At 36.9% G+C, this 27,500-nt stretch overlaps 1 protein-coding gene across 1 annotated transcript in view; it reads right to left on the bottom strand.

Moving 5' to 3' along the window:
• Nucleotides 1-27,500, bottom strand: part of nav3 (neuron navigator 3) — a 219,930-nt gene that overhangs the window by 121,890 nt on the left and 70,540 nt on the right. Inside the window, exons 4-5 of the mRNA XM_062064431.1 lie at nt 5,161-5,284; nt 359-656 (exon numbers count right to left, since the gene is read on the bottom strand). Coding sequence (XP_061920415.1) covers nt 359-656; nt 5,161-5,284 — 422 coding nt within the window. The remainder of the gene's footprint in view (nt 1-358; nt 657-5,160; nt 5,285-27,500) is intronic.

Raw genomic sequence — 27,500 nt, 5'->3', positions numbered from 1 at the left:
CCGGCCCGCGGGTAGTACCAAGTAAAAAAAAAGAAAAAAAAAAAAAAAAGAAATGTTTTTTCTTTTTTTTAATTATTATTTTTTTAATCTGTTCTTTTTCACCCATCCATCAATCCATTTTCCACTGCTTGTTACTGAGTCTCCTAGGCAGATACGGCACGCCAGCGTCCAAAATCCAGCCCGCGGGTAGTCCCGACTAAATAAAAAAATGGTATATATACATTTTTTTTAATCTGTCCTTTTTCGCCCATCCATCAATCCATTTTCTACCGCTTGTTATTGGGTCTCCTAGCCGCTCGAGCAAATCATATTGTCTAAAAATGCATTTTCCCAGCGGTAACGGGATGGAAACACCTACCAGGTGTTTTATGGGAGGAGGTGCCCTTGGTCCGAGGTGGTGTGATGCCCACCTGGGCGGTCATGCCCCTTCTCAATGACCCGGTCTGGGATATTTGGGCCAGCGCTGTGGCTTTCTGACCGGCCTCCTCATACTGGCTGTGGGCTTGGGAGGACGATGAGGACTTCCAGCGGGAGGAGGCGCCGTTGGGGTCCATGTTCGCGTCGAGTTCCTCGTCCACCTTCTTTAGGTCTTCGGCTCCGGCCCAGCTGCTGCTTACCTCCTGCTCGGCATGCTTGGACTTACTTCCTCTCTGCGACTGTGGTAGGGAAGATCAGCAATGAACACAAAGCTAAAAAAAAAACTAGCTATGTATGTTGATTTTGTTCATCTGTGTTTATGCAGAAACGGGTAGAGAATTGAATCCAGGGACATAGAATTATTTGTCTAATTTGATATGATTTGAAAGTTTGCTAAAATTACACCTGATCAATCTAATTATAAGACTAGATCTGACCAATCTATGTCTAAGACTAAATCAGATCAGTTTAATTTGGAGTTTGACCTGACTAGATCTGACCAATCTAAGTCTAATACCAGAATTGACCAATCTAAGTCTAAAACTACCTATGACCAATCTAAATCTAAGACTAACTCAAATTAATCTAAGTCTAAGTCTGACCTGACTAGATCTGACCAATTTAAGTCTATGATTAGATTTGACCAATCAAATTCTAACACTAAATCAGACCAATCAGAGTCTAAGACTAGATCTGACCAATCAAAATTTAAAACTAGGACTGATCAATCTTAGTCTAAGACTAGTTCTGACCAATCAGAGTCTAAAACTAGATCTGACCAATCTAAGTCTAAGACTAGAACTGACCAATCTAAGTCTAAAACTACCAATGATCAATCTAAATCCAAGACTAGATCAGATTAATCTAAGTCTAAAGATTGACCTGACTAGATCTGACCGATCTAAATCTATGATTAGATTTGACCAATCAAATTCTAACACTAGATCTGACCAATTAAAGTCTAAGACTAGATCTGACAAATCAAAATGTAAAACTAGAACTAATCAATCTTAGTCTAAGACTAGATCTGACCAATCAGAGTCTAAAACTACATCTGACCAATCTAAGTGTAAGACTAGATCTGACAAATCAAAATGTAAAACTAGAACTAATCAATCTTAGTCTAAGACTAGATCTGACCAATCAGAGTCTAAAACTACATCTGACCAATCTAAGTGTAAGACTAGATCTGACCAATCAAAGTCTGAAACTAGAACTGACCAATCTAAATCTAAAACTAAATCTGACCAACCTAAGTATGTGACTAGAACTGACCAACCAAAGTCTAAAACTAGATCTGATCAATCTAAGTCTAAGAAAAGATCAGAACAATCTAAGTCTAAGACGATAACTGACCAATTTAAGTCGAAAACTGGATCTGAACAATCAAAAGTCTAAGACTACATCGGACCAATCTAAATCTATAACTAAATCTGACCAATCTAAGTCTAACACTAAATCTTACAAATCTAAGTCTAAGACTAGATGTGACCAGTCTAAGACTAGATCTGACCAATCTAAGTATAAAACTAAATCTGACCAACCTAAGTATGTGACTAGATCTGACTAATCAAAGTCTAAAACTAGATCTGATCAATCTAAGTTTAAGATTAGATCAGACCAATCTAAGTCTAAGACGATAACTGACCAATTTAAGTCTAAAACTAGATCTGAACAATCAAAGTCTAAGACTACATCTGCCCAATCTAAGTCTATAACAAAATCTGACCAATCTAAGTCTAACACTAAATCTTATCAATCTAAGTCTAAGACTAGATGTGACCAGTCTAAGACTAGATCTGACCAATCTAAATCTAAGACTAAAGCTGACCAATCTAAGTCTAGGACCAAATGGGACCAATCTAAGTCTAAGAGTAGATGTGACCAATCTAAGTCTAAGACTAGATCTAACCAATCTAAGTCTAATACTAAATCTGACCAATCAAAGTCTAAAACTAGATGTGACCAGTCTGAGACTAGAGCTGACCAATCTAAGTCTAAGACTAAATGTGACCAGTCTAAGACTAGAGCTGACCAATCTAAGTCTAAGACTAGATGATTGATTGATTTATTGAAACGTTTATTAGTAGGTTGCACAGTGCAGTACATATTCAGTACAATTGACCACTAAATGGTAACACCCGAATAAGTTTTTCAACTTGTTTAAGTCGGGGTCCAGATGTGATCAGTCTAAGACTACATTTGATCAATCTAAGTCTAAAACTAGATGTGATTAATCTAAGTCTAAGACTAGATCTGACCAATCTAAGTCTAAAACTAGATGTGATTAATCTAAGTCTAAGACTAGATCTGACCAATCTAAGTCTAAGACCAAATGTGACCAATCTAAGTCAAAGACTAGACGTGACCAATCTAAGTCTATGACTAAATGTGACCAATCTAAGTCTAAGACCAAATGTGACCAATCTAAGTCAAAGACTAGACGTGACCAATCTAAGTCTAAGACTAGATGTGACCAATCTAAGTCTATGACTAGGTGTGACCAATCTAAGTCTAAGACTAGGTGTGACCAATCTAAGTCTATGACTAGGTGTGACCAATCTAAGTCGAAGACTAGATGTGACCAATCTAAGTCTATGACTAGATGTGACCAATCTAAGTCTATGACTAGGTGTGACCAATCTAAGTCGAAGACTTGATGTGACCAATCTAAGTCAAAGACTAGATGTGACCAATTAAGTCTAAGACTAGATGTGACCAATCTAAGACTAAGACTAGATGTGACCAACCAAGACTAAGACTAGATGTGACCATCTAAGTCGAAGACTAGATGTGACCAACCAAGACTAAGACTAGATGTGACCAATCTAAGACTAAGACTAGATGTTACCAATCTAAGTCTAAGACTAGATGTAACCAATCTAAGTCGAAGACTAGATGTGACCAACCAAGACTAAGACTAGATGTGACCAATCTAAGTCGAAGACTAGATGTGACCAATCTAAGTCTATGACTAGATGTGACCAATCTAAGTCTAAGACTAGATGTGACCAATCTAAGTCTATGACTAGGTGTGACCAATCTAAGTCTAAGACTAGGTGTGACCAATCTAATTCGAAGACTAGATGTGACCAATCTAAGTCAAAGACGAGATGTGACCAATTAAGTCTAAGACTAGATGTGACCAATCTAAGACTAAGACTAGATGTGACCATCTAAGTCGAAGACTAGATGTGGCCAACCAAGACTAAGACTAGATGTGACCAATCTAAGACTAAGACTAGATGTGACCAATTAAGTCTAAGACTAGATGTGACCAATCTAAGACTAAGACTAGATGTGACCAACCAAGACTAAGACTAGATGTGACCATCTAAGTCGAAGACTAGATGTGGCCAACCAAGACTAAGACTAGATGTGACCAATCTAAGACTAAGACTAGATGTTACCAATCTAAGTCTAAGACTAGATGTAACCAATCTAAGTCGAAGACTAGATGTGACCAACCAAGACTAAGACTAGATGTGACCAATCTAAGTCGAAGACTAGATGTGACCAATCTAAGTCTAAGACTAGATGTGACCAATCTAAGTCCAAGACTAGATGTGACCAATCTAAGTCTAAGACTAGATGTGACCAATCTAAGTCGAAGACTAGATGTGACCAATCTAAGTCTAAGACTAGATGTGACCAATCTAAGTCTAAGACTAGATGTGACCAATCTAAGTCTAAAACTAGATGTAACCAATTAAGTCTAAGACTAGATGTGACCAATCTAAGTCAAAGACGAGATGTGACCAATTAAGTCTAAGACTAGATGTGACCAATTAAGTCTAAGACTAGTTGTGACCAATCTAAGACTAAGACTAGATGTGACCAAACAAGACTAAGACTAGATGTGACCAATCTAAGTCGAAGACTGGATGTGACCAATCTAAGTCGAAGACTAGATGTGACCAATCTAAGTCGAAGACTAGATGTGACCAACCAAGACTAAGACTAGATGTGACCAATCTAAGTCGAAGACTATATGTGACCAATCTAAGTCGAAGACTAGATGTGACCAATCTAAGTCGAAGACTATATGTGACCAATCTAAGTCGAAGACTAGATGTGACCAATCTAAGTCTAAGACTAGATGTGACCAACCAAGTCTAAGACTAGATGTGACCAGTCTCAGTCTATGATCATGAACTGATGATGTCTACTGGAATGAGAGTCCAAACGTCTCCTAAGACTAACCAAACAGTCCAGTTGCGATGGATTGAAGGCCCTGAGATGTAAAAAGTTGGAGAAGTAAAAGTGAAAGTAAAACATTCCTACTTGAATCCCCGACTTCAGGCTGGGACTGAGTCATCCGCCACACACACAACATAAGGTCTGGAGGCAACACACAGAAACTCAAGTCCACAAGCAAACAAAGTAGTGTGACGTGGGATCTATCTTTGGTCTGACCAGATCTCCTCCTCTGGGATGCTCATGCACAAACACAGAAACACACAGAAACACACACAAACACACACACACACACACACACACACACACACACACACACACACACACACACACACTCGCAACTAAGCCGTTCCTTGACAGATGGCCATGCAGTCTCCCTAGCAACACCCGAGTCTCTTCCATGAGGGGCCAAAGATACTTGGCGCAATCGTGTAAAAAAAGCCTCCGTCGGAGAAGAGAGAAAATGTATTCTTGCTACCCAAAGTCAGCAGCAATGTGTGCAACTGTGTCTCCCAAATTCCTTCTCGTCTTGACGCCTTGACTCACCTGGGCGCCCCTGCTTTTGCGGGGCGAGCTGACCGAGGGGTAGGCGGGCGTGTTCAGGTCGTCGGTGCTGATGTTGTCCAAAGTGTCGCTCAGGCCGCTGCTCACCGAGCTGCTGTCGTCCCAGCTGCGGGGAAAAGACCGGAGAAAGAGCGAATGAAATACATGATCGTCTTGGGGAATCGAGTGGACGCTCCTCAGATACGATCATCCAAGAGTAAGATCGGCCGATACCGATACCAATCCCATGTATCAACTGTAAATGTTTCAATGTATTTATGGTGAGTGATTATGAACAGTTTAAAAAAGATTGAAAGTAGTTTGTTTCAGCATAACAAAGACAATAGCACGGCCGTAACTAGCATTGAGGACACCGAGGTCACGTCCTCTGTAGGTGACAAGAAGACTCGCCACGTGTAAATGGACAACATGTATTTAATCTGATCGTCATTTGGATTACAATGTTCCTGTGTCCATCGGACCTTGAAAACAATATGACGTGCATTTTCACGCATCACACCTTGAATCGGAATATTTTGACATGCGCAGAACCTAACGTAAACGGAAAGGTGTGTTATTGTTATTTGTGCTATGCCGCCACCTTTTGGACGAGTTCGCTCAATGCAGGTGCCGACTAAGCAGTGACTTCCACTGTCAACAAACAAGGCTTTGTGCCCTTCTGCTTATTCATCTTTTTTCCTTCAGTTCTCTACTTTTGCTTCACCTTTCTTTTTCAATCAATCAATCAATCAATCAATCAATCAATCAATCAATCAATCAATCAATCAATCAATCAATCAATCACTCAACGTTTACTTAAATCCAACAGAGATGGCTTTCTGCATTTCTGCTGACGTCACAATATTTATTTATCATTTTTCCTTCTGTTCACTACTTTTGCTTTACCTTTCTTTTTCAATCAATCATCAATCAATCAATCAATCAATCAATCAATCAACGTTTACTTATATCAAACAGACATGGCTTTCTGGATTTCTGATGATGTCACAATATTTATTTATATTGTTCCTTCTGTTCACTACTTTTGCTTTACCTTTCTTTTTCAATCAATCATCAATCAATCAATCAATCAATCAATCAATCAATCAATCAATCAACGTTTACTTATATCCAACAGAAATGGCTTTCTGCATTTCTGCTGACGTCACGATATGTACTTATCATTTTCCCTTCTGTTCACTACTTTTGCTTTACCTTTCTTTTTCAATCAATCAATCAATCAATCAATCAATCAATCAATCAATCAATCAATCAATCAATCAATCAATCAATCAATCAATCAATCAACGTTTACTTATATCCAACAGAAATGGCTTTCTGCATTTCTGCTGACGTCACGATATTTACTTATCATTTTCCCTTCTGTTCACTACTTTTGCTTTACCTTTCTTTTTCAATCAATCAATCAATCAATCAATCAATCAATCAATCAATCAATCAATCAATCAACGTTTACTTATATCCAACAGACATGGCTTTCTGCATTTCTGCTGACGTCACGATATTTATTTATCATTTTTCCTTCTGTTCACTACTTTTACTTTACCTTTCTTTTTCAATCAATCAATCAATCAATCAATCAATCAATCAATCAATCAATCAATCAATCAATCAATCAATCAATCAATCAATCAATCAATCAATCAATCGTTTACTTATATCCAACATACATGGCTTTCTGCATTTCTGCTGACACCAAAAAAAAAAAATCCAAACAGCATACAATGTCCATGAAAATGGTCACACATAATACAACCTGTGACCCAATGCACACAACCTTTCCTAGTCATGGTGCAAAAAAATAAAAATACAATTTAAACAACACAAAATGTCAACGAAAATGGTCACACATAACACAACCTGTGACAAAATGCAGACAACCTTTCCTAGGCATGGTGCAAAAAACTGAAAACTCCAAACAACATAAAACGTCAACGAAAATGGTCACACATAACACAACCTGTGACCCAATGCAGACAACCTTTCCTAGTCATGGTGCGGAAAAAAAATAAAATCCAAACAACACAAAATGTCAACAAAAATGGTCACACATAACGCAACCTGTGACAAAATGCAGACAACCTTTCCTAGTCATGGTGCAAAAAAAAGACAAATCCAAACAACACAAAATGTCAACGAAAATGGTCACACATAACACAACCTGTGACCCAATGCAGACAACCTTTCCTAGTCATGGTGCGGAAAAAAAATAAAATCCAAACAACACAAAATGTCAACAAAAATGGTCACACATAACGCAACCTGTGACAAAATGCAGACAACCTTTCCTAGTCATGGTGCAAAAAAAAGACAAATCCAAACAACACAAAATGTCAACGAAAATGGTCACACATAACACAACCTGTAACCCAATGCAGACAACCTTTCCTAGTCATGGTGCAAAAAAATAAAAATACAATTTAAACAACACAAAATGTCAACGAAAATGGTCACACATAACACAACCTGTGACCCAATACAGACAACCTTTCCTAGTCATGGTGCAAAAATTTTTTTAAATCCAAACCACATAAAATGTCAACGAAAATGGTCACACATAACACAACCTGTGACCCAATGCAGACTACTTTTCCTAGTCATGGTGCGGGAAAAAAAAAAAATCCAAACAACACAAAATGTCAACGAAAATGGTCACACATAACGCAACCTGTGACAAAATGCAGACAACCTTTCCTAGTCATGGTGCAGAAAAAAAAAATCCAAACAACACAAAATGTCAACGCAAATGGTCACACATAACACAACCTGTGACAAAATGCAGACAACCTTTCCTAATCATGGTGCAAAAAAAGACAAATCCAAACAACACAAAATGTCAACGAAAATGGTCACACATAACACAACCTGTGACAAAATGCAGACAACCTTTCCTAGTCATGGTGCAAAAAAACAGAAAAATCCAAACAACATAAAACGTCAACGAAAATGGTCACACATAACACAACCTGTGACCCAATGCAGACAACCTTTTCTAGTCATGGTGCAAAAAATAAAAATAATCCAAACATAAAATGTCAACAAAAATGGTCACACATAACACAACCTGTGACCCAATACAGACAACCTTTCCTAGTCATGGTGCAAAATTTTTTTTAAATCCAAACCACATAAAATGTCAACGAAAATGGTCACACATAACACAACCTGTGACCCAATGCAGACTACTTTTCCTAGTCATGGTGCGGGAAAAAAAAAAAATCCAAACAACACAAAATGTCAACGAAAATGGTCACACATAACGCAACCTGTGACAAAATGCAGACAACCTTTCCTAGTCATGGTGCAGGAAAAAAAAATCCAAACAACACAAAATGTCAACGCAAATGGTCACACATAACACAACCTGTGACAAAATGCAGACAACCTTTCCTAATCATGGTGCAAAAAAAGACAAATCCAAACAACACAAAATGTCAACGAAAATGGTCACACATAACACAACCTGTGACAAAATGCAGACAACCTTTCCTAGTCATGGTGCAAAAAAACAGAAAAATCCAAACAACATAAAACGTCAACGAAAATGGTCACACATAACACAACCTGTGACCCAATGCAGACAACCTTTTCTAGTCATGGTGCAAAAAATAAAAATAATCCAAACATAAAATGTCAACGAAAATGGTCACACATAACACAACCTGAGACCCAATGCAGACAACCTTTCCTAGTCATGGTGCAAAAAATAAAAATAAAATAAAATCCAAACAACACAAAATGTCAACGAAAATGGTCACACATAACACAACCTGTGACAAAATGCAGACAACCTTTCCTAGTCATGGTGCAAAAAAAATAAAAAAATTTAAACAACACAAAATGTCAACAAAAATGGTCACACATAACACAACCTGCTCACTGAACTTTGTGGATAATATAAAAAATGTCCATGCGCCATTAAAAAATCAAAATAACACCCATTTAAAATCCCTTACAAAGCATGATGGGAAAAATGCAAAACACTCTCCACACTTATCCATGTTTGGCGCATTTTAGCTGCTTGATATTTCTGACTGATTACAAAACGTAACCACTAACCTAATCACTCTAGTGTCGACCATACTCTGATCTTACCCCTGGCGTCGACACCACCAATTTATGGCTGCAACACTGTTGACACACCAAAAGTTACATTATTCTCTTAATGATCTACTTTTGAATTTCCTGTTAAAAACTGCTGACTTCCTGCTATAACGAGCTTCCACCTATCACAGGGTGGCAAAGTTGTTGTCATTGAGGGCCACGTCGCCGTTACGGCTGCCATCAAAGGGCCGTTTTAAACAGCAATTAATATATACATCTGATTAGTAAATATATTTTTACATACAATGTACAAAAAAATTAAAATATGTAGATTTTACAGTAAAAAATACTGGCAAATCAGTCACCAGAATTTTACTGTAAAAAAAATATATATATATATTTTTAAATATTTTTTGAACAACAAATGGAAAAACAGTACCACTGTTTCTTTTCTTTTTGTAATTCTGACAACTGAGGTGCCATGTAAAATTTTGTGTTACCTTTTTTCCATTTACAGTAATACACCGTAACAACAATAACCACTGCATTGTTTTCTGCATGTCAAACTATATTCCCTATAAAATTATGTGGTCTTTTTTTTCGGACTATAAGCTACATTTTGAACCCTGAGTTCATACCAAAGACTATAAAAATGGGAGCCATTACCTCCCTGCTCGGCACTCAGCATCAAGGGTTGGAATTGGGGGTTAAATCACCAAAAATGATTCCCGGGCGTGGCCACCGCTGCTGCTCACTGCTCCCCTCACCTCCCAGGGGGTGAACAAGGGTGACGGGTCCAAATGCAGAGAATCATTTCGCCACACCTCATGTGTGTGTGTGACAAACTTTAACTTAATTACAAGAACATTTGAAAAAGTATTGGAAAAAACTTCTGTTTTGCCTGATCAGCCGTTTTACTGCCGTGTTACAGACACCGTTTGGAAACAAATAAGGTATGTAAATAAACATTTCTGTGTAAAAATAACTCATTTCACAACGTATATATCCGCAATTTATAGTCCGGTGCGGCTTATATATGGAAAATATTTTTTTATCTTCTAAAATTTACCGGAATTTACGGAAGTTGGATTTGCATTACTGTATTTCTTAAAACCTCTTAAGGCCCAAGCTGTTTGTTTACATGCTTTTTTTATTTCTCTTTGCTATTTGGGCTTATTGGACCCTAATTAGAATAAAAACTAAGAATCATCTTTTGATATGATGTACTTAGTCCATAAGTACACAAACGTGTACTTCATGTTTAGTGACATGCTCATTCTTATTTTTACACTTTTTTCCCCTCCAAATTCCATTGTATGTTGTACTCTTCTGACACCACCAGATGGCAGTATAAGTGTCCACATAAGTGGCCATAAGACCCCAATTCAGTAGTGTACACAATTTTGGAAATAAGAGCTAAAAGGTGCTGTCCACGCATGTGGCCACTAAGCTTTTAGACGTAAAATGGGGAAAAAAATGATTTGGGTTTGGCACAATGTGATTTTCATCATAAAACTGATTAATAAATACAAAAATAAATACAAAATACAATTTCATCAACTTTTAAAGAGGTATAAAGTGCCTGGAGGTTAAAAACAGGCATAAGGATGTCAATACAGGGACACAAGTGGGAAGAAAAACGAGGCACAAAGTTGATAAATGTCACATTATGGCAGATATTAACACACTTGTATTGACTTTAACAACTGTTCAGTCTGGATGACGTCAAACACACCCAAAAATACTGAAAGCAACTTCCAGAAAGTAATTACACACTGTCGACGCGTCAATTCCGGCTCCCCATCTATAATTGATCAGACAGCAGGAGACTGGTGCAGAATAAGAGAATAATGGGGCATTTTTTTTGAAAAGGAAGGGAACGTGGGCGAGCGAGTGTGAATAGTTTTTGTATTTCCACCACAAAAGTGTAGTTGTTGTTTTTTAATAAGTCCGTGTCGTCAAAAATCTGTGAAAAGTGTTTTGATACATATTTCTGATGTGTCCACATTGAGGAAGTCACGCGTGGCCTCAAAGTGCTGAAGTGCACTCTGACACCTCAAAGTGTTGAAGTGCACTCTGACACGTCAAAGTGTTGAAGTGCACTCTGACACGTCAAAGTTTTGAAGTGCACTCTGACACGTCAAAGTGTTGAAGTGCACTCTGACACCTCAAAGTGTTGAAGTGCACTCTGACACGTCAAAGTGTTGAAGTGCACTCTGACACGTCAAAGTGTTGAAGTGCACTCTGACACGTCAAAGTGCTGAAGTGCACTCTGACACGTCAAAGTGTTGAAGTGCACTCTGACACCTCAAAGTGCTGAAGTGCACTCTGACACGTCAAAGTGTTTGAAGTGCACTCTGACACCTCAAAGTGCTGAAGTGCACTCTGACACGTCAAAGTGTTTGAAGTGCACTCTGACACGTCAAAGTGCTGAAGTGCACTCTGACACGTCAAGGTGTTGAAGTGCACTAAGACACCTCAAAGTGTTGAAGTGCACTCTGACACGTCAAAGTGTTGAAGTGCACTCTGACACCTCAAAGTGCTGAAGTGCACTCTGACACGTCAAGTGTTGAAGTGCACTTTGACACGTCAAAGTGCTGAAGTGCACTCTGACACGTCAAAGTGTTTGAAGTGCACTCTGACACGTCAAAGTGCTGAAGTGCACTCTGACACGTGAAAGTGTTGAAGTGCACTCTGACACGTGAAAGTGTTTGAAGTGCACTCTGACACGTCAAAGTGCTGAAGTGCACTCTGACACGTCAAGTGTTGAAGTGCACTTTGACACGTCAAAGTGCTGAAGTGCACTCTGACACGTCAAAGTGTTTGAAGTGCACTCTGACACGTCAAAGTGCTGTGAGTGCACTCTGACACGTGAAAGTGTTGAAGTGCACTCTGACACGTGAAAGTGTTTGAAGTGCACTCTGACACGTCAAAGAGCTGAAGTGCACTCTGACACGTCAAAGTGTTGAAGTGCACTCTGACACGTCAAGTGTTGAAGTGCACTCTGACACGTCAAAGAGCTGAAGTGCACTCTGACACGTCAAAGTGTTGAAGTGCACTCTGACACGTCAAGTGTTGAAGTGCACTCTGACACGTCAAGTGTTGAAGTGCACTCTGACACGTCAAGTGTTGAAGTGCACTCTGACACCTCAAAGTGTTGAAGTGCACTCTGACACCTCAAAGTGTTAAAGTGCACTCTGACACCTCAAAGTGCTGAAGTGCACTCTGACACATCAAAGTGCTGAAGTGCACTCTGACACATCATAGTGTTGAAGTGCACTCTGAAACGTCAAAGTGTTGAAGTGCACTCTGACACCTCAAAGGGCTGAAGTGCACTCTGACACCTCAAAGTGCTGAAGTGACACCTCAAAGTGCTGAAGTGCACACTGACACGTCAAAGTGTTAAAGTGTACTCTGACACGTCAAAGTGCTGAAGTGTACTCTGTCACATGAAGAGGTTCATTTAGCCTACTAATGTGTATTTATAAATGTTTGATTTATATAGGCTAGCCTATATAAATCAACCATTTATAAATAAAAAGTACCCTTTCACGTCAAAGTGTTGAAGTGCACTCTGACACGTCAAAGTGCTTAAGTGCAGTCTGACACGTCAAAGTGTTGAAGTGCACTCTGACACGTCAAAGTGCTGAAGTGCACTCTGACACGTCAAAGTGCTGAAGTGCACTCTGACACGTCAAATGTTGAAGTGCACTCTGACATGTCAAAGTGCTGAAGTGCAGTCTGTCACGGCAAAGTGTTGAAGTGCACTCTGACACGTCAAAGTGCTGAAGTGCACTCTGACACGTCAAAGTGCTGAAGTGCACTCTGACACGTCAAAGTGCTGAAGTGCACTCTGACACGTCAAAATGTTGAAGTGCACTCTGACACGTCAAAGTGCTGAAGTGCAGTCTGTCATGGCAAAGTGTTGAAGTGCACTCTGACACGTCAAAGTGCTGAAGTGCACTCTGAAACGTCAAAGTGTTGAAGTGCACTCTGACACCTCAAAGGGCTGAAGTGCACTCTGACACCTCAAAGTGCTGAAGTGACACCTCAAAGTGCTGAAGTGCACGCTGACACGTCAAAGTGTTAAAGTGTACTCTGACACGTCAAAGTGCTGAAGTGTACTCTGTCACATGAAGAGGTTCATTTAGCCTACTAATGTGTATTTATAAATGTTTGATTTATATAGGCTAGCCTATATAAATCAACCATTTATAAATAAAAAGTACTCTGTCACGTCAAAGTGTTGAAGTGCACTCTGACATGTCAAAGTGCTTAAGTGCAGTCTGACACGTCAAAGTGTTGAAGTGCACTCTGTCACATGAAGAGGTTCATTTAGCCTACTAATGTGTATTTATAAATGTTTGATTTATATAGGCTAGCCTATATAAATCAACCATTTATAAATAAAAAGTACTCTGTCACGTCAAAGTGTTGAAGTGCACTCTGACATGTCAAAGTGCTTAAGTGCACTCTGACACGTCAAAGTGCTGAAGTGCACTCTGACATGTCAAATGTTGAAGTGCACTCTGACACGTCAAAGTGCTGAAGTGCACTCTGACACGTCAAAGTGCTGAAGTGCACTCTGACACGTCAAAGTGCTGAAGTGCACTCTGACACGTCAAAGTGCTGAAGTGCACTCTGACACGTCAAATGTTGAAGTGCACTCTGACACGTCAAAGTGCTGAAGTCAAAGTGCTGAAGTGCACTCTGACACGTCAAAGTGTTGAAGCAGCGTTATCATGGACGCCCCTGCTTATTTCAGCAAGACAATGCCAAGCCATGTGTTACAACAGCGTGGCTTCGTAGTAAAAGAGTGCGGGTTTTGTACAAGCCATGTAACCAATAGCTGCGTCACTAACGAGTGATTCTGTGATCAATAACCACGTTTGTGCCACCAATAACTGATTATGCAGAGAAAAAGTGCTGCTGAGGACGACAAGAAGAAGAAGAAGAAGAAGAAGAAGAAGAAGAAGAAGAAGAAGAAGAAGAAGACAAAACCAGAGCAGCAGCAGCAGCACAAAAAGATGGCAGCTGACCTCCTGAGAGCGAGCTGAATATTTCATGGCCCAACTCCCAGGAGCGGGCTGAGATGGTTCTGACAAGGTAGCTCCGCCCCCTCCCTCAGACCTGCAAGTCACAGGCGAACTCGCTAACCTGCCGGCGAGGGCGACTTTTGTGTCGCTAATTCTGACATGAACTATGAGCTACGAATATGCATACTGTACATAATACTGTACATAATACTGTGCATAATACTGTGCATGGTACTGTACATAATACTGTACATAATACTGTGCATAATACTGTGCATGGTACTGTACATAATACTGTGCATGGTACTTTGCATGGTACTGTGCATAATACTGTGCATAATAGTGTACATACTACTGTACATAATACTGTGCATGGTACTGTGCATAATACTGTACATAATACTGTGCACGGTACTGTACATAATACTGTACATAATACTGTGCATGGTACTGTGCATAATACTGTACATAATACTGTACATACTACTGTGCATAATACTGTGCATGGTACTGTACATAATACTGTGCATAATACTGTGCATGGTACTGTACATAATACTGTGCATGGTACTTTGCATGGTACTGTGCATAATACTGTGCTTAATACATACATAATATTGTGCATAATAGTGTACATAATACTGTGCATACTGTGCATAATACTGTGCATAATACTGTACATAATACTGTACATAATACTGTGCATAATACTGTACATAATACTGTGCATACTGTACATAATGATGTGCATAACACTGGGCATACTGTACATAATACTGAACAAAATAATGTGCATACTGTACATAATACTGTGCATAATACTGTACATAATACTGTGAATACTGTACAGAATACTGAAAATATTACTGTGCATAATACTGTGCATAATACTGTACATAATACTGTACATAATACTGTGCATAATACTGTGCATAATACTGTACATACTACTGTGCATAATACTGTACATAATACTGTGCATACTGTACATAATACTGTGCATACTATACATAATACTATGTATACTGTACATATTACTGTGCATAATACTGTACATAATACTGTACGTATTACTGTGCATTATTGTGCATATTGTGCATAATACTCTGCATAATACTGTACATAATACTGTCCATACTGTACATACTATTGTGCATAATACTGTGCATAATACTGTGCATACTGCACATAATACTGTGCATAATATTGTACATAATACTGTCCATACTGTACATACTATTGTGCATACTACTGTGCATACTGTACATAATAGTGTGCATACTACTGTACAAAATACTGTGCATACTGTACATAATACTGTGCATAATACTGTACATAATACTGTGCACGGTACTGTACATAATACTGTGCATGGTACTGTGCATAATACTGTACATAATACTGTGCATAATACTGTACATACTACTGTGCATAATACTGTGCATGGTACTGTACATGGTACTGTACATAATACTGTGCATAATACTGTGCATGGTACTGTACATAATACTGTGCATGGTACTGTGCATAATAATGTGCTTAATACATACATAATATTGTGCATAATAGTGTACATAATACTGTGCATAATAGTGTACATAATACTGTGCATAATACTGTACATAATACTGTACATAATACTGTGCATAATACTGTACATAATACTGTGCATACTGTACATAATGATGTGCATAACACTGTGCATACTGTACATAATACTGAACAAAATAATGTGCATACTGTACATAATACTGTGCATAATACTGTACATAATACTGTGAATACTGTACAGAATACTGTACATATTACTGTGCATAATACTGTACATAATACTGTGTATAATACTGTGCATAATACTGTACATAATACTGTGCATAATACTGTGCATAATACTGTACATACTACTGTGCATAATACTGTGCATACTGTACATAATACTGTGCATACTACTGTGCATACTACTGTGCATAATACTGTGCATACTACTGTACATAATACTGTGCATACTATACATAATACTGTGCATAATACTGTACATAATTTTGTGCATACTGTACATAATAATGTGCATACTGTACATAATAATGTGCATGATACTGTGCATAATACTGTGCATACTGTACATAATAATGTGCATACTGTACATAATAATGTGCATTATACTGTGCATACTGAACATAATAATGTGCATAATACTGTGCATAATACTGTGCATACTGTACATAATACCGTGCATAATACCGTGCATAATACTGTGCATACTACTGTACATAATACCATGCATAATACTGTGCATACTACTGTACATAATACTGTGCATAATACTGTACATAATACTGTGCATAATACTGTACATATTACTGTGCATACTGTACGTGGACAGATGCTGACCAATAGCAGACGATGCTTGGCAAGGGGGAGGGGCTTAAAGCAAACTATGACTACTGCGTGCTAAAGTCTTGGACTAAACGAGGACCACGGCGGTGGTCTTTGGTCTCGGGTTGCGTTCCAGAGGCATGTAGGAGCTGCTCTCCTTCCTGTGACGGCGCTCAGCCGTGCAAACGTTATCTCATGCAATATTCAACGCGTCGACTTTGCCTCCTGATTTAACACGAGGGGGGGGGAAAGAAAATACCTCACCATTATGCCCCGTGGTGGAGATGAATGACATTCTGATGAGGCGCCGGATAAATATTTGGGAAGGCAAATTGAAAATGACGTCGAGGGAAGGAGAATACGAGCTCTCCTCTGGTAGATCGGTTATGGAAAGGCTTTAACCACTAGGCCTACTCAGTGGCCTAGTGGTTAGAGTGTCCGCCCTGAGATGGGTAGGTCGTGAGTTCAAACCCCGGCCCGAGTCATACCAAAGACTATAAAAATGGGAGCCATTACCTCCCTGCTTGGCACTCAGCATCAAGGGGTTGGAATTGGGGGTTAAATCACCAAAAATGATTTCCGGGCGTGGCCACCGCTGCTGCTCACTGCTCCCCTCACCTCCCAGGGGGTGAACACATTTCACCACACCTACCACCACAACAAGCCGCTACGCTTTGAACCCCGCGGCTTCTGAAACTGTGCAGCTAATTTATGGACATTTCATTTTCATTTGTCATTCATCAAACACATGCAACGACTCTTTATAGTCTTAAAGCGCCATATTTTCGAGGAGTCTGCTCACTACACGCGTAAATGCCTGCAAATGTTTCCTGCTGTTTTAAAGTTTTAAACCGGAAGTAGACATTCGTAACGTTTCTACTCGTATGGATTATTCATTCATCGCTCCAAGCAACGTTTGTAAGTTTTACAATATAACTACAACAATTCGTACTCACTAAAGCATCCCATGTGTGACGTCTGTAAGAGTATTTCCATGCGTCTTTGTACGTGCTATCGTAATGTAATGACGCTAGCGTCGTTAGCATTCGCTAAAAGGCTAACACGTTTACGAGTGGTTTTTTATAGTATTATTAACTTACAATACTGTGCATTATACTGTACATAATACTGTGCATAATACTGTGCATAATTCTGTACATAATACTGTGCATATTGTATATAATACTGTGCATAATACTGTACATAATACTGTGCATACTGTACATAATACTGTACATACTACTGTGCATAATACTGTACATAATACTGTGCATAATAGTGTACATAGTACTGTGCATAATACTGTGCATACTGTACATAATACTGTGCATAAGTGTGCATAATACTGTGCTTAATACTGTGCATACTGTAGATAATACTGTGAATAATATTGTACATAATACTGTACATAATACTGTTCATAATACTGTGCATACTGTACATAATACTGTACATACTACTGTGCATAATACTGTACATAATACTGTGCATAATACTGTGCACACTGTACATAATACTGTTCATAATAGTGTACATAATACGGTGCATAATACTGTGCATACTGTCCATAATACTGTGCATAACTCTGTGCATAATACTGTGCATAATACTGTACATAATACTGTGCTTAATAGTGTACATAATACTGTGCATAAAACTGTACATTATACTGTGCATAATACTGTACATAATACCGTACATAATACTGTGCATACTGTACATAATACTGTGCACAATAGTGTACATAATACGGTGCATAATACTGTGCATACTGTACATAATACTGTGCATAACTCTGTGCATAATACTGTGCATACTGTACATAATACTGTGCATAATAGTGTGCATAATACGGTGCATAATACTGCGCATACTGTACATAATACTGTGCATAACTCTGTGCATAAAACTGTGCATAATACTGTACCGGAAGTAGACGTTCGTAGCATTTCTACTTGTATGGATTATTCATTCATCGCTCCAAGCAACGTTTGTAAGTTTTACAATATAACTACAACAATTCGTACTCACTAAAGCGTCCCATGTGTGACGTCTGTAAGAGTATTTCCATGCGTATTTGTACGTGTTATCGTAATGTAATGACGCTAGCGTCGTTAGCATTCGCTAAAAGGAGTGGGTTTTTTTTAGTGTTATTAACTTACAATGGCATTCTTTTTGTATTGTTTCACTTCCACAAATTTCTAAGTGAATTCACCAAACTGTCACCCAGCTAGCGGGTCCATGATGATGACTTCTGTTTTGTTTGATCGGCCATTTTACTGCCCTGTTACAGACACCATTTGGGAACAATGAAGGTATGTAAATAAACATTTACAACATATTTATGTGTAAATAACTAATTTCACAACATATATATCTGTGATTTATAGTCCGGTGCAGCTAATATATGGATTTATATATATTTTTCTGCTAAAATGTATACACTGGTGCGCTATATAGTCTGGAAAATACGGTTTATTTGATTTTATTTAAATGTTTTCCCCACTCTGATGTACATTTCTTATCATCGTGCAGTTGACACTTTCATTGTTTTTTTGTTTCTTATACATTTCCATGGCCAGAAAGGAGCAGATGGAAGAATAATATTCTCATATTTATCTGCCCCCTTTTGAACACAAATTATTATAGATGACTTTATCACCGTTCCCTCCACCAACACCCCAACTCCAACATACTTTTTAATTTTTAAACAAAATGTAATGACGTCAACAGGGATTGGAATCTGTTGCGTGGCAACACATCAGCAACAGGTGGTGGAGCAAGTGCTCAGGGTAGACATTAGTGTCTGCCTGGTAAGTCGCTTTGGACAAAAGTGTCCAAATTCCATCAATGTAAATGTAAATGGCTTAATGGCTCTAATTATCATACAAAAAGGAAAACATGCACACCCCCATTACAACCACACATTCAGGAACATTCCTTTCCCCAGAACTGAATTGTCTGTTGATATCCTTGGACAAAGTCATGGAATTTTAGGTCGGGCTGATCAATTAACTACATTTTTAGAGATACAACTTTGAAATCATTCACCAGAACACAACACAAGGGCAGAATGTATACTATCCATGTATAGAGAAAATACTTCAGGCAGTGATGTAGTGGAGGGAATACAACCTGTTTGAGTCCACTGTAACAAGACAGCTATTTTGACTACCACATTCACCCAGTGTTGTATAATTGCAACAATTATATAACAAGCTCTAAATGAAATTTGATGCATCTGTTCCACAATAACTACATATGTACATGCTCTAGACCAGGGGTCACCAACCTTTTTGAAACCAAGAGCTACTTTTTGGGTACTGATTAATGCGAAGGGCTACCAGTTTGATACACACTTAAATAAATTGCCAGAAATAGCCAATTTGCTCAATTTACCTTTAACTCTATGTTATTATTAATAATTAATGATATTTACACTTAATTGAACGGTTTAAAAGAGGATAAAACATGAAAAAAATGACAATTAAATTTTGAAACATAGTTTATCTTCAATTTCGACTCTTTAAAATTTAAAATTCAACCGGAAAAATGAAGAGAAAAACTAGCTAATTCGAATCTTTTTGAAAAAAAAATAAAAAATTTATGGAACATCATTAGTAATTTTTCCTGATTAAGATTAATTTTAGAATTTTGATGACATGTTTTAAATAGGTTAAAATCCAGTCTACACTTTGTTAGAATATATAACAAATTGGACCAAGCTATATTTCTAACAAAGACCAATCATTATTTCTTCTAGATTTTCCAGAACAAAAATGTTAAAAGAAATTCAAAATACTTTGAAATAAGATTTAAATTTGATTCTACAGATTTTCTAGATTTGCCAGAATAATTGTTTTGAATTTTAATCATAATAAGTTTGAAGAAATATTTCACAAATATTCTTCGTCGAAAAAACAGAAGCTAAAATGAAGAATTAAATTAAAATGTATTCATTATTCTTTACAATAATAAAAAAAAAAATTACTTGAACATTGATTTAAATTGTCAGGAAAGAAGAGGAAGGAATTTAAAAGGTAAAAAGGTATATGTGTTTAAAAATCCTAAAATCATTTTTAAGGTTGTATTTTTTCTCTAAAATTGTCTTTCTGAAAGTTATAAGAAGCAAAGTAAAAAAAATAATGAATTTATTTAAACAAGTGAAGACCAAGTCTTTAAAATATTTTCTTGGATTTTCAAATTCTATTTGAGTTTTGTCTCTCTTAGAATTAAAAATGTCAGACAAAGCGAGACCAGCTTGCTAGTAAATAAATAAAATTTAAAAAAATAGAGGCAGCTCACTGGTAAGTGCTGCTATTTGAGCTATTTTTAGAACAGGCCAGCGGGCTACTCATCTGGTCCTTACGGGCTACCTGGTGCCCGCGGGCACCGCGTTGGTGACCCCTGCTCTAGACATTGTAATAACAACCAACAAAAATATAAAATACATTTTACTTACTGGAATCTGATGAATCCAGTCCAATGAAACAAATAGATGTTGTTCGAAGGAAACCTTGAGAGGTTCCGTGAGTTCATGGCCAGAAGGCGTGACTTATAAACAAATGTACAATCCAATAGCCTTGTGAGACTGAACAATAGGACCCAATGACTATGTAAATGTGGTCAAAATAAATAAATATATATAACAGATTGTTTTTTAGGATGGTTAAAGGTAACGTTGTAATTTTACAACATGGGGTGTTACAGGGTTAAGCAATGACACGTCCAATCAAAATCAAAAATCAGTTTGATATAACTCCAGTTGTCTCTTTTTGTAACTCTTTTTCAATTCAAAGGTATTCTTGCAATTTTTTAAGTCTTTCTTTTAGAGAATTCCATGCTTTCACACCATTTGTTTCCAATTTGTTGGCACTCTTGGATGTTTAAAAACATACGGCCTTCTGTGGTTCTCATCTTCAGACGTGAACACAAATAATTTTTGCAAGTCCTTCGGAAGAACTTTATTTCTAGCTAATAGAGTATGCAATTCTACAGTGTCGTTTAGTTTTAATAATCCTGCCCTAATGAAGAGTGGATTTGTGTGGTCTCTGTATCCTACTTTAAAAATAATACAAATTACTCTTTTCTGTGAAAGAAATAAAGGCATTATGTTGCTGTGATATGTATTCTATGGAGCCCCTAAGGACATGGGGGACATTTTATTTTTTATAATTTTATTTTTATTTTTATAATTTTTTTTTAGACATGTATCTCGTGCTCACAAGATAGTTTCTTATAAAGTTATAAAAATATATATATATATTTTTTTATAATTTATATATATTTTTTTAGACATGTATCTCATGCGCACGAGATACATGTCTAAAAAAATAAAATAAAATAAAAACATTTTTTTCCCCCATGTCCCTTTAGGGGCTCCGTAGTATTCCCCCATATTTCTGCACAATAATTGAAATAAGGTAGAATAATTGAGCAATATAACATTCTCATTGTATTATACGGGAAACTGTATTTAACCTTGTTCAAAATAAATAAGCTTTTAGATACCTTATTTTTCTCGTGCACACGAGAAACTTTTTATAAAGTTATAAAAAGAAAAAAAAAAGTTTTTTTTTATTTTTTTTGTTTTTTAGACATGTATCTCGTGCGCACGAGAAAGTTTCTCCTGCGCACGAGATACATGTCTAAAAAAATAAAATAAAATAAAAAATTATAAAAAAATATTTTTCCCCCATGTCCCTTTAGGGGCTCCGTATCCGTAGTATTCCCCCATATTTTTGCACAATAATTGAAATAAAGTAGAATAATTGAGCAATATAACATTCTTATTGTATTATACGGGACACTGTATTTAACCTTGTTCAAAATAAATAAGCTTTTAGATACCTTATTTTTCTCGTGCACACGAGAAACTTTTTATAAAGTTATAAAAAGAAAAAAAAATGTTTTAAATTTTTTGTTTGTTTGTTTTTTTAGACATGTATCTCGTGCGCACGAGATACATGTCTAAAAAAAAAAAATAAAAAAAAAAATTATAAATTTTTTTTTCCCCCCATGTCCCTTTAGGGGCTCCGTAGTATTCCTCCATATTTCTGCACAATAATTGAAATAAGGTAGAATAATTGAGCATCATAACATTCTCATTGTGTTATACGGGAAACTGAATTTAACCTTGTTCAAAATAAATAAGCTTCTAGATACCTTATTTTTCTCGTGCACACGAGAAACTTTTTATAAAGTTATAAAAAAAAAATAAAACAAAATTGTTTGGTTTTTTTTGTTTGTTTTTTTAGACATGTATCTCGTGCGCACGAGATACATGTCTAAAAAAATAAAATAAAATAAAAAATTATAAAAAATGTTTTCCCCCATGTCCCTTTAGGGGCTCCGTAGTATTCCCCCATATTTCTGCACAATAATTGAAATAAGGTAGAATAATTGAGCAATATAACATTCTCATTGTGTTATATGGGACACTGTATTTAACCTTGTTCAAAATAAATAAGCTTTTAGATACTTTATTTTTCTCGTGCACACGAGAAACTTTTTATAAAGTTATAAAAATAAAAATACATTTTTTAAAAATTTTTATTTTTTTTGTCACTGCCTTATTTTTCACTTGCAATATATGAGCTTTCCATGTCAACTTTTCATCTAGGATGAACCCAAGAAATCTGATTTCAGACACAATTTTCACATTGATACACTTATTGATATCTTTGTGTTTTGATTGCAGGTTAAAGACCAGATATGGCTCCAAAATAGCTCTAAAATCATTTCTCTGCGGACAGCACTTCCAGCAAAAATACAAGCTAAAAAAAAAAAAAGAAGGTCCATGTCAGCTGACTGTGACTCACGCTATATTCAATTATTCAAATGTGACTTGAGTAAAGCGGACAGCTGCCTATAGCGCTAAAACTCCAAAACGCCGCGACCTGGCCAGGTGCAACTCCGTTATCTGTCTCATCCATACTGAAGTCGTCCTGGAATCTCATTTAGTTTTTGCTTCTCACGTCACAGTTAACACATTTTCTTGAAAAAAATAGTCCTGTCATGCAAAAAAAAAAAAAAAGGAACACTAATGTAGGACATTATGTCAAGTTTTGGACGGCAGCATTGGTAAAACTGTGCAATAAAAAGAGAGGAATCAGGGGGTTCTTAGCCTTTTAGACCTCGGGGCCTATTCAAGTATTAACACTGTAGGGTTGTACCGGTACTAGTATAGTATCGTAGTACTAATGAATCAAAAATGGTACTATACACTTTGAAAAGTACCGGTTCGCATATATACAGTATATATTTTTTTAACGTCGTGACATTGCTGGTTTCACGAGCAGAGGAGCATGTTCGGCAGCGCACACACACGGAGTACTTACAAGCAGACACAGTGTGTAGACAGAGAAGGGAGAACGGACGCATTTTTGGCGTAAAAAGTAAAGATAAGGTGAAGTTATAACACTGAAACGCCCTCAGGAAGAGCTGCTTTAAGACATGGCTAGCTAGCTAGTTAGCGGATAATGTCCATCCGTCGGCAGTTTTTTAGCTACTTCTAAATCACAAATTCTTGTCTCCATGGCGACAAATAAAGTGAGTTTCTTACAAGTATCATTATCACTGCAGGACGAGGAATAGCTAAACATGCTTCACTACACACCGTAGGAGGATACAATAGCTCACCTGGCGTCACAATGTAAACAAACGCCATGGGTGGATCTACACCTGACATCCACTGTAATGATACCAAGTACAGGAGCGTATCTAGTGGATACTACCATGATTACGATATTTTTTATCCTCACAAAAAAAAAAAATTCTAAAAAAAAAATCATATTATGTTTATAAACTCAGGAAATATGTCCCTGGACACATGAGGACTTTGAGTATGACCAATGTATGATCCTGTAACTACTTGGTATCGGATCGATACCTACAGTTGTGGTATCATCCAAAACTAATGTCAAGTATCAAAGAAGAGAAGAATAAGTGATTATTACATTTTAACAGAAGTGCAGATAGAACATGTTAAAAAAGAAAATAAGCAGATATTAACAGTAAATGAACAAGTAGATAAATAATAAATTTTTACAGTTTGTCCTAAATAAAGTTGACGAAATAATAGGTGTATAAATGACACAATATGTTGCTGCATACGTCAGCAGACTAATTAGGAGTCTTTGTTTGTTTACTTACTACTAAAAGACAAGTTGTCTAGTATGTTCACTATTTTATTTAAGGACTAAATTACAATAATAAACATATGTTTCATGTACCCTAAGATTTGTTGTTAAAAATAAAGCCAATAATGAAATTTTTTGTGGTGCCTTTTATTTTGAAAAGTATCGAAACACATTTTGGTACCGGTACCAAAATATTGGTATCGAGACAACACTATAACACTGTCATCTTACTCTTGATTTCAATCGTATTCAATAATGTTATCTAACCTGCTTACGGTTTAACAGGACACACCCTGTTAAATGATACGGTTAAAACACAAATATTATCAAGAATTAGGTCAGGCTGATTATAGAAATAAACTGGGGAGAAAAAAAAAAAAAAAAAAAAAAAAATATATATATATATATATATATATGTATATATATATATATATATATATATATATATATATATATATATATATATATATATATATATATATATATAATAGAATAGAATAGAGTTTCATTGTCATTATTACAGTGAACCGGTTCAAAGAACAACGAAATTGGAGCAGATCCCCTAAGGTGCATACACAATAATATAGCAATATTAAATAGTTAAAAAGATGAAAAAAGAAGATTATATATATATATATATATATATATATATATATATATATATATATATATATATATATATATATATATATATATATATATATACATAAATATATACACACATGCACGTATCCATACATATGCATATATATACACATACATGTACATATACAGTATACACACATATATATATATATATATATATATATATATATATATATATATATATATATATTAGAGATGTCTAATGTCTAATATCGGCCTGCCGATATTATCGGCCGATATATGCGTTAAAATGTAATATCGGAAATTATCGGTATCGTTTTTTTTACTATCGGTATCGTTTTTTTATTTTTATTTTTTTTATTAAATCAACATAAAAAACACAAGATACACTTACAATTAGTGCACCAACCCAAAAAACCTCCCTCCCCCATTTACACTCATTCACACAAAAGGGTTGTTTCTTTCTGTTATTAATATTCTGGTTCCTACATTATATATCAATATATATCAATACAGTCTGCAAGGGATACAGTCCGTAAGCACACATGATTGTGCGTGCTGCTGGTCCACTAATAGTACTAACCTTTAACAGTTAATTTGACTAATTTTCATTCATTACTAGTTTCTATGTAACTGTTTTTATATTGTTGTACTTTCTTTTTTATTCAACAAAATGTTTTTAATTTATTTATCTTATTTTACTATTTTTTTAAAAAAGTACCTTATCTTCACCATACATGGTTGTCCAAAATAGGCATAATAATGTGTTAATTCCACGACTGCATATATCGGTTGATATCGGTATCGGTTGATATCGGTATCGGTAATTAAAGAGTTGGACAATATCGGAATATCGGATATCGGCAAAAAGCCATTATCGGACATCCCTAATATATATATATATATATATATATATATATATATATATATATATATATATATATATATATATATATATATACACACATGCACATATCCATACACATGCATATATATACACATACATGTACATATACAGTATACACATACATACACATATATATATATATATATATATATATATATATATATATATATATATATATATATATATATATATGTATATATATATATGTATATATATATATATATATATATATATATATATATATATATATATATATATATATATATATATATATATATATATATATATATATATATATATATGTATATATATATATATCTCCATCCATCCATCCATCTTCTTCCGCTTATCCGAGGTCGGGTCGCGGGGGCAGCAGCTTAAGCAGGGAAGCCCAGACTTCCCTCTCCCCAGCCACTTCGTCCAGCTCCTCCCGGGGGATCCCGAGGCGTTCCCAGGCCAGCCGGGAGACATAGTCTTCCCAACGTGTCCTGGGTCTTCCCCGTGGCCTCCTACCGGTCGGACGTGCCCTAAACACCTCCCTAGGGAGGTGTTCGGGTGGCATCCTGACCAGATGCCCGAACCACCTCATCTGGCTCCTCTCGATGTGGAGGAGCAGCGGCTTTACTTTGAGCTCCCCCCGGATGACAGAGCTTCTCACCCTATCTCTAAGGGAGAGCCCCGCCACCCGGCGGAGGAAACTCATTTCGGCCGCTTGTACCCGTGATCTTGTCCTTTCGGTCATAACCCAAAGCTCATGACCATAGGTGAGGATGGGAACGTAGATCGAGCAGTAAATTGAGAGCTTTGCCTTCCGGCTCAGCTCCTTCTTCACCACAACGGACCGATACAGCGTCCGCATTACTGAAGACGCCGCACCGATCCGCCTGTCGATCTCACGATCCACTCTTCCCTCACTTGTGAACAAGACTCCGAGGTACTTGAACTCCTCCACTTGGGGCAGGGTCTCCTCCGCAACCCGGAGATGGCACTCCACCCTTTTCCGGGCGAGAACCATGGATTCAGACTTGGAGGTGCTGATTCTCATCCCAGTCGCTTCACACTCTGCTGCGAACCGATCCAGCGAGAGATGAAGATCCTGGCCAGATGAAGCCATCAGGACCACATCATCTGCAAAAAGCAGAGACCTAATCCTGCAGCCACCAAACCAGATCCTCTCAACGCCTTGACTGCGCCTAGAAATTATGTCCATAA

The sequence above is a fragment of the Entelurus aequoreus genome, linkage group LG12, assembly GCF_033978785.1.
Source record: "Entelurus aequoreus isolate RoL-2023_Sb linkage group LG12, RoL_Eaeq_v1.1, whole genome shotgun sequence".
Classification (NCBI taxonomy): domain Eukaryota; kingdom Metazoa; phylum Chordata; class Actinopteri; order Syngnathiformes; family Syngnathidae; genus Entelurus; species Entelurus aequoreus.
Note: the sequence above shows the minus strand (reverse complement) of the source record. Positions and strands in the feature narration are given on the sequence as shown.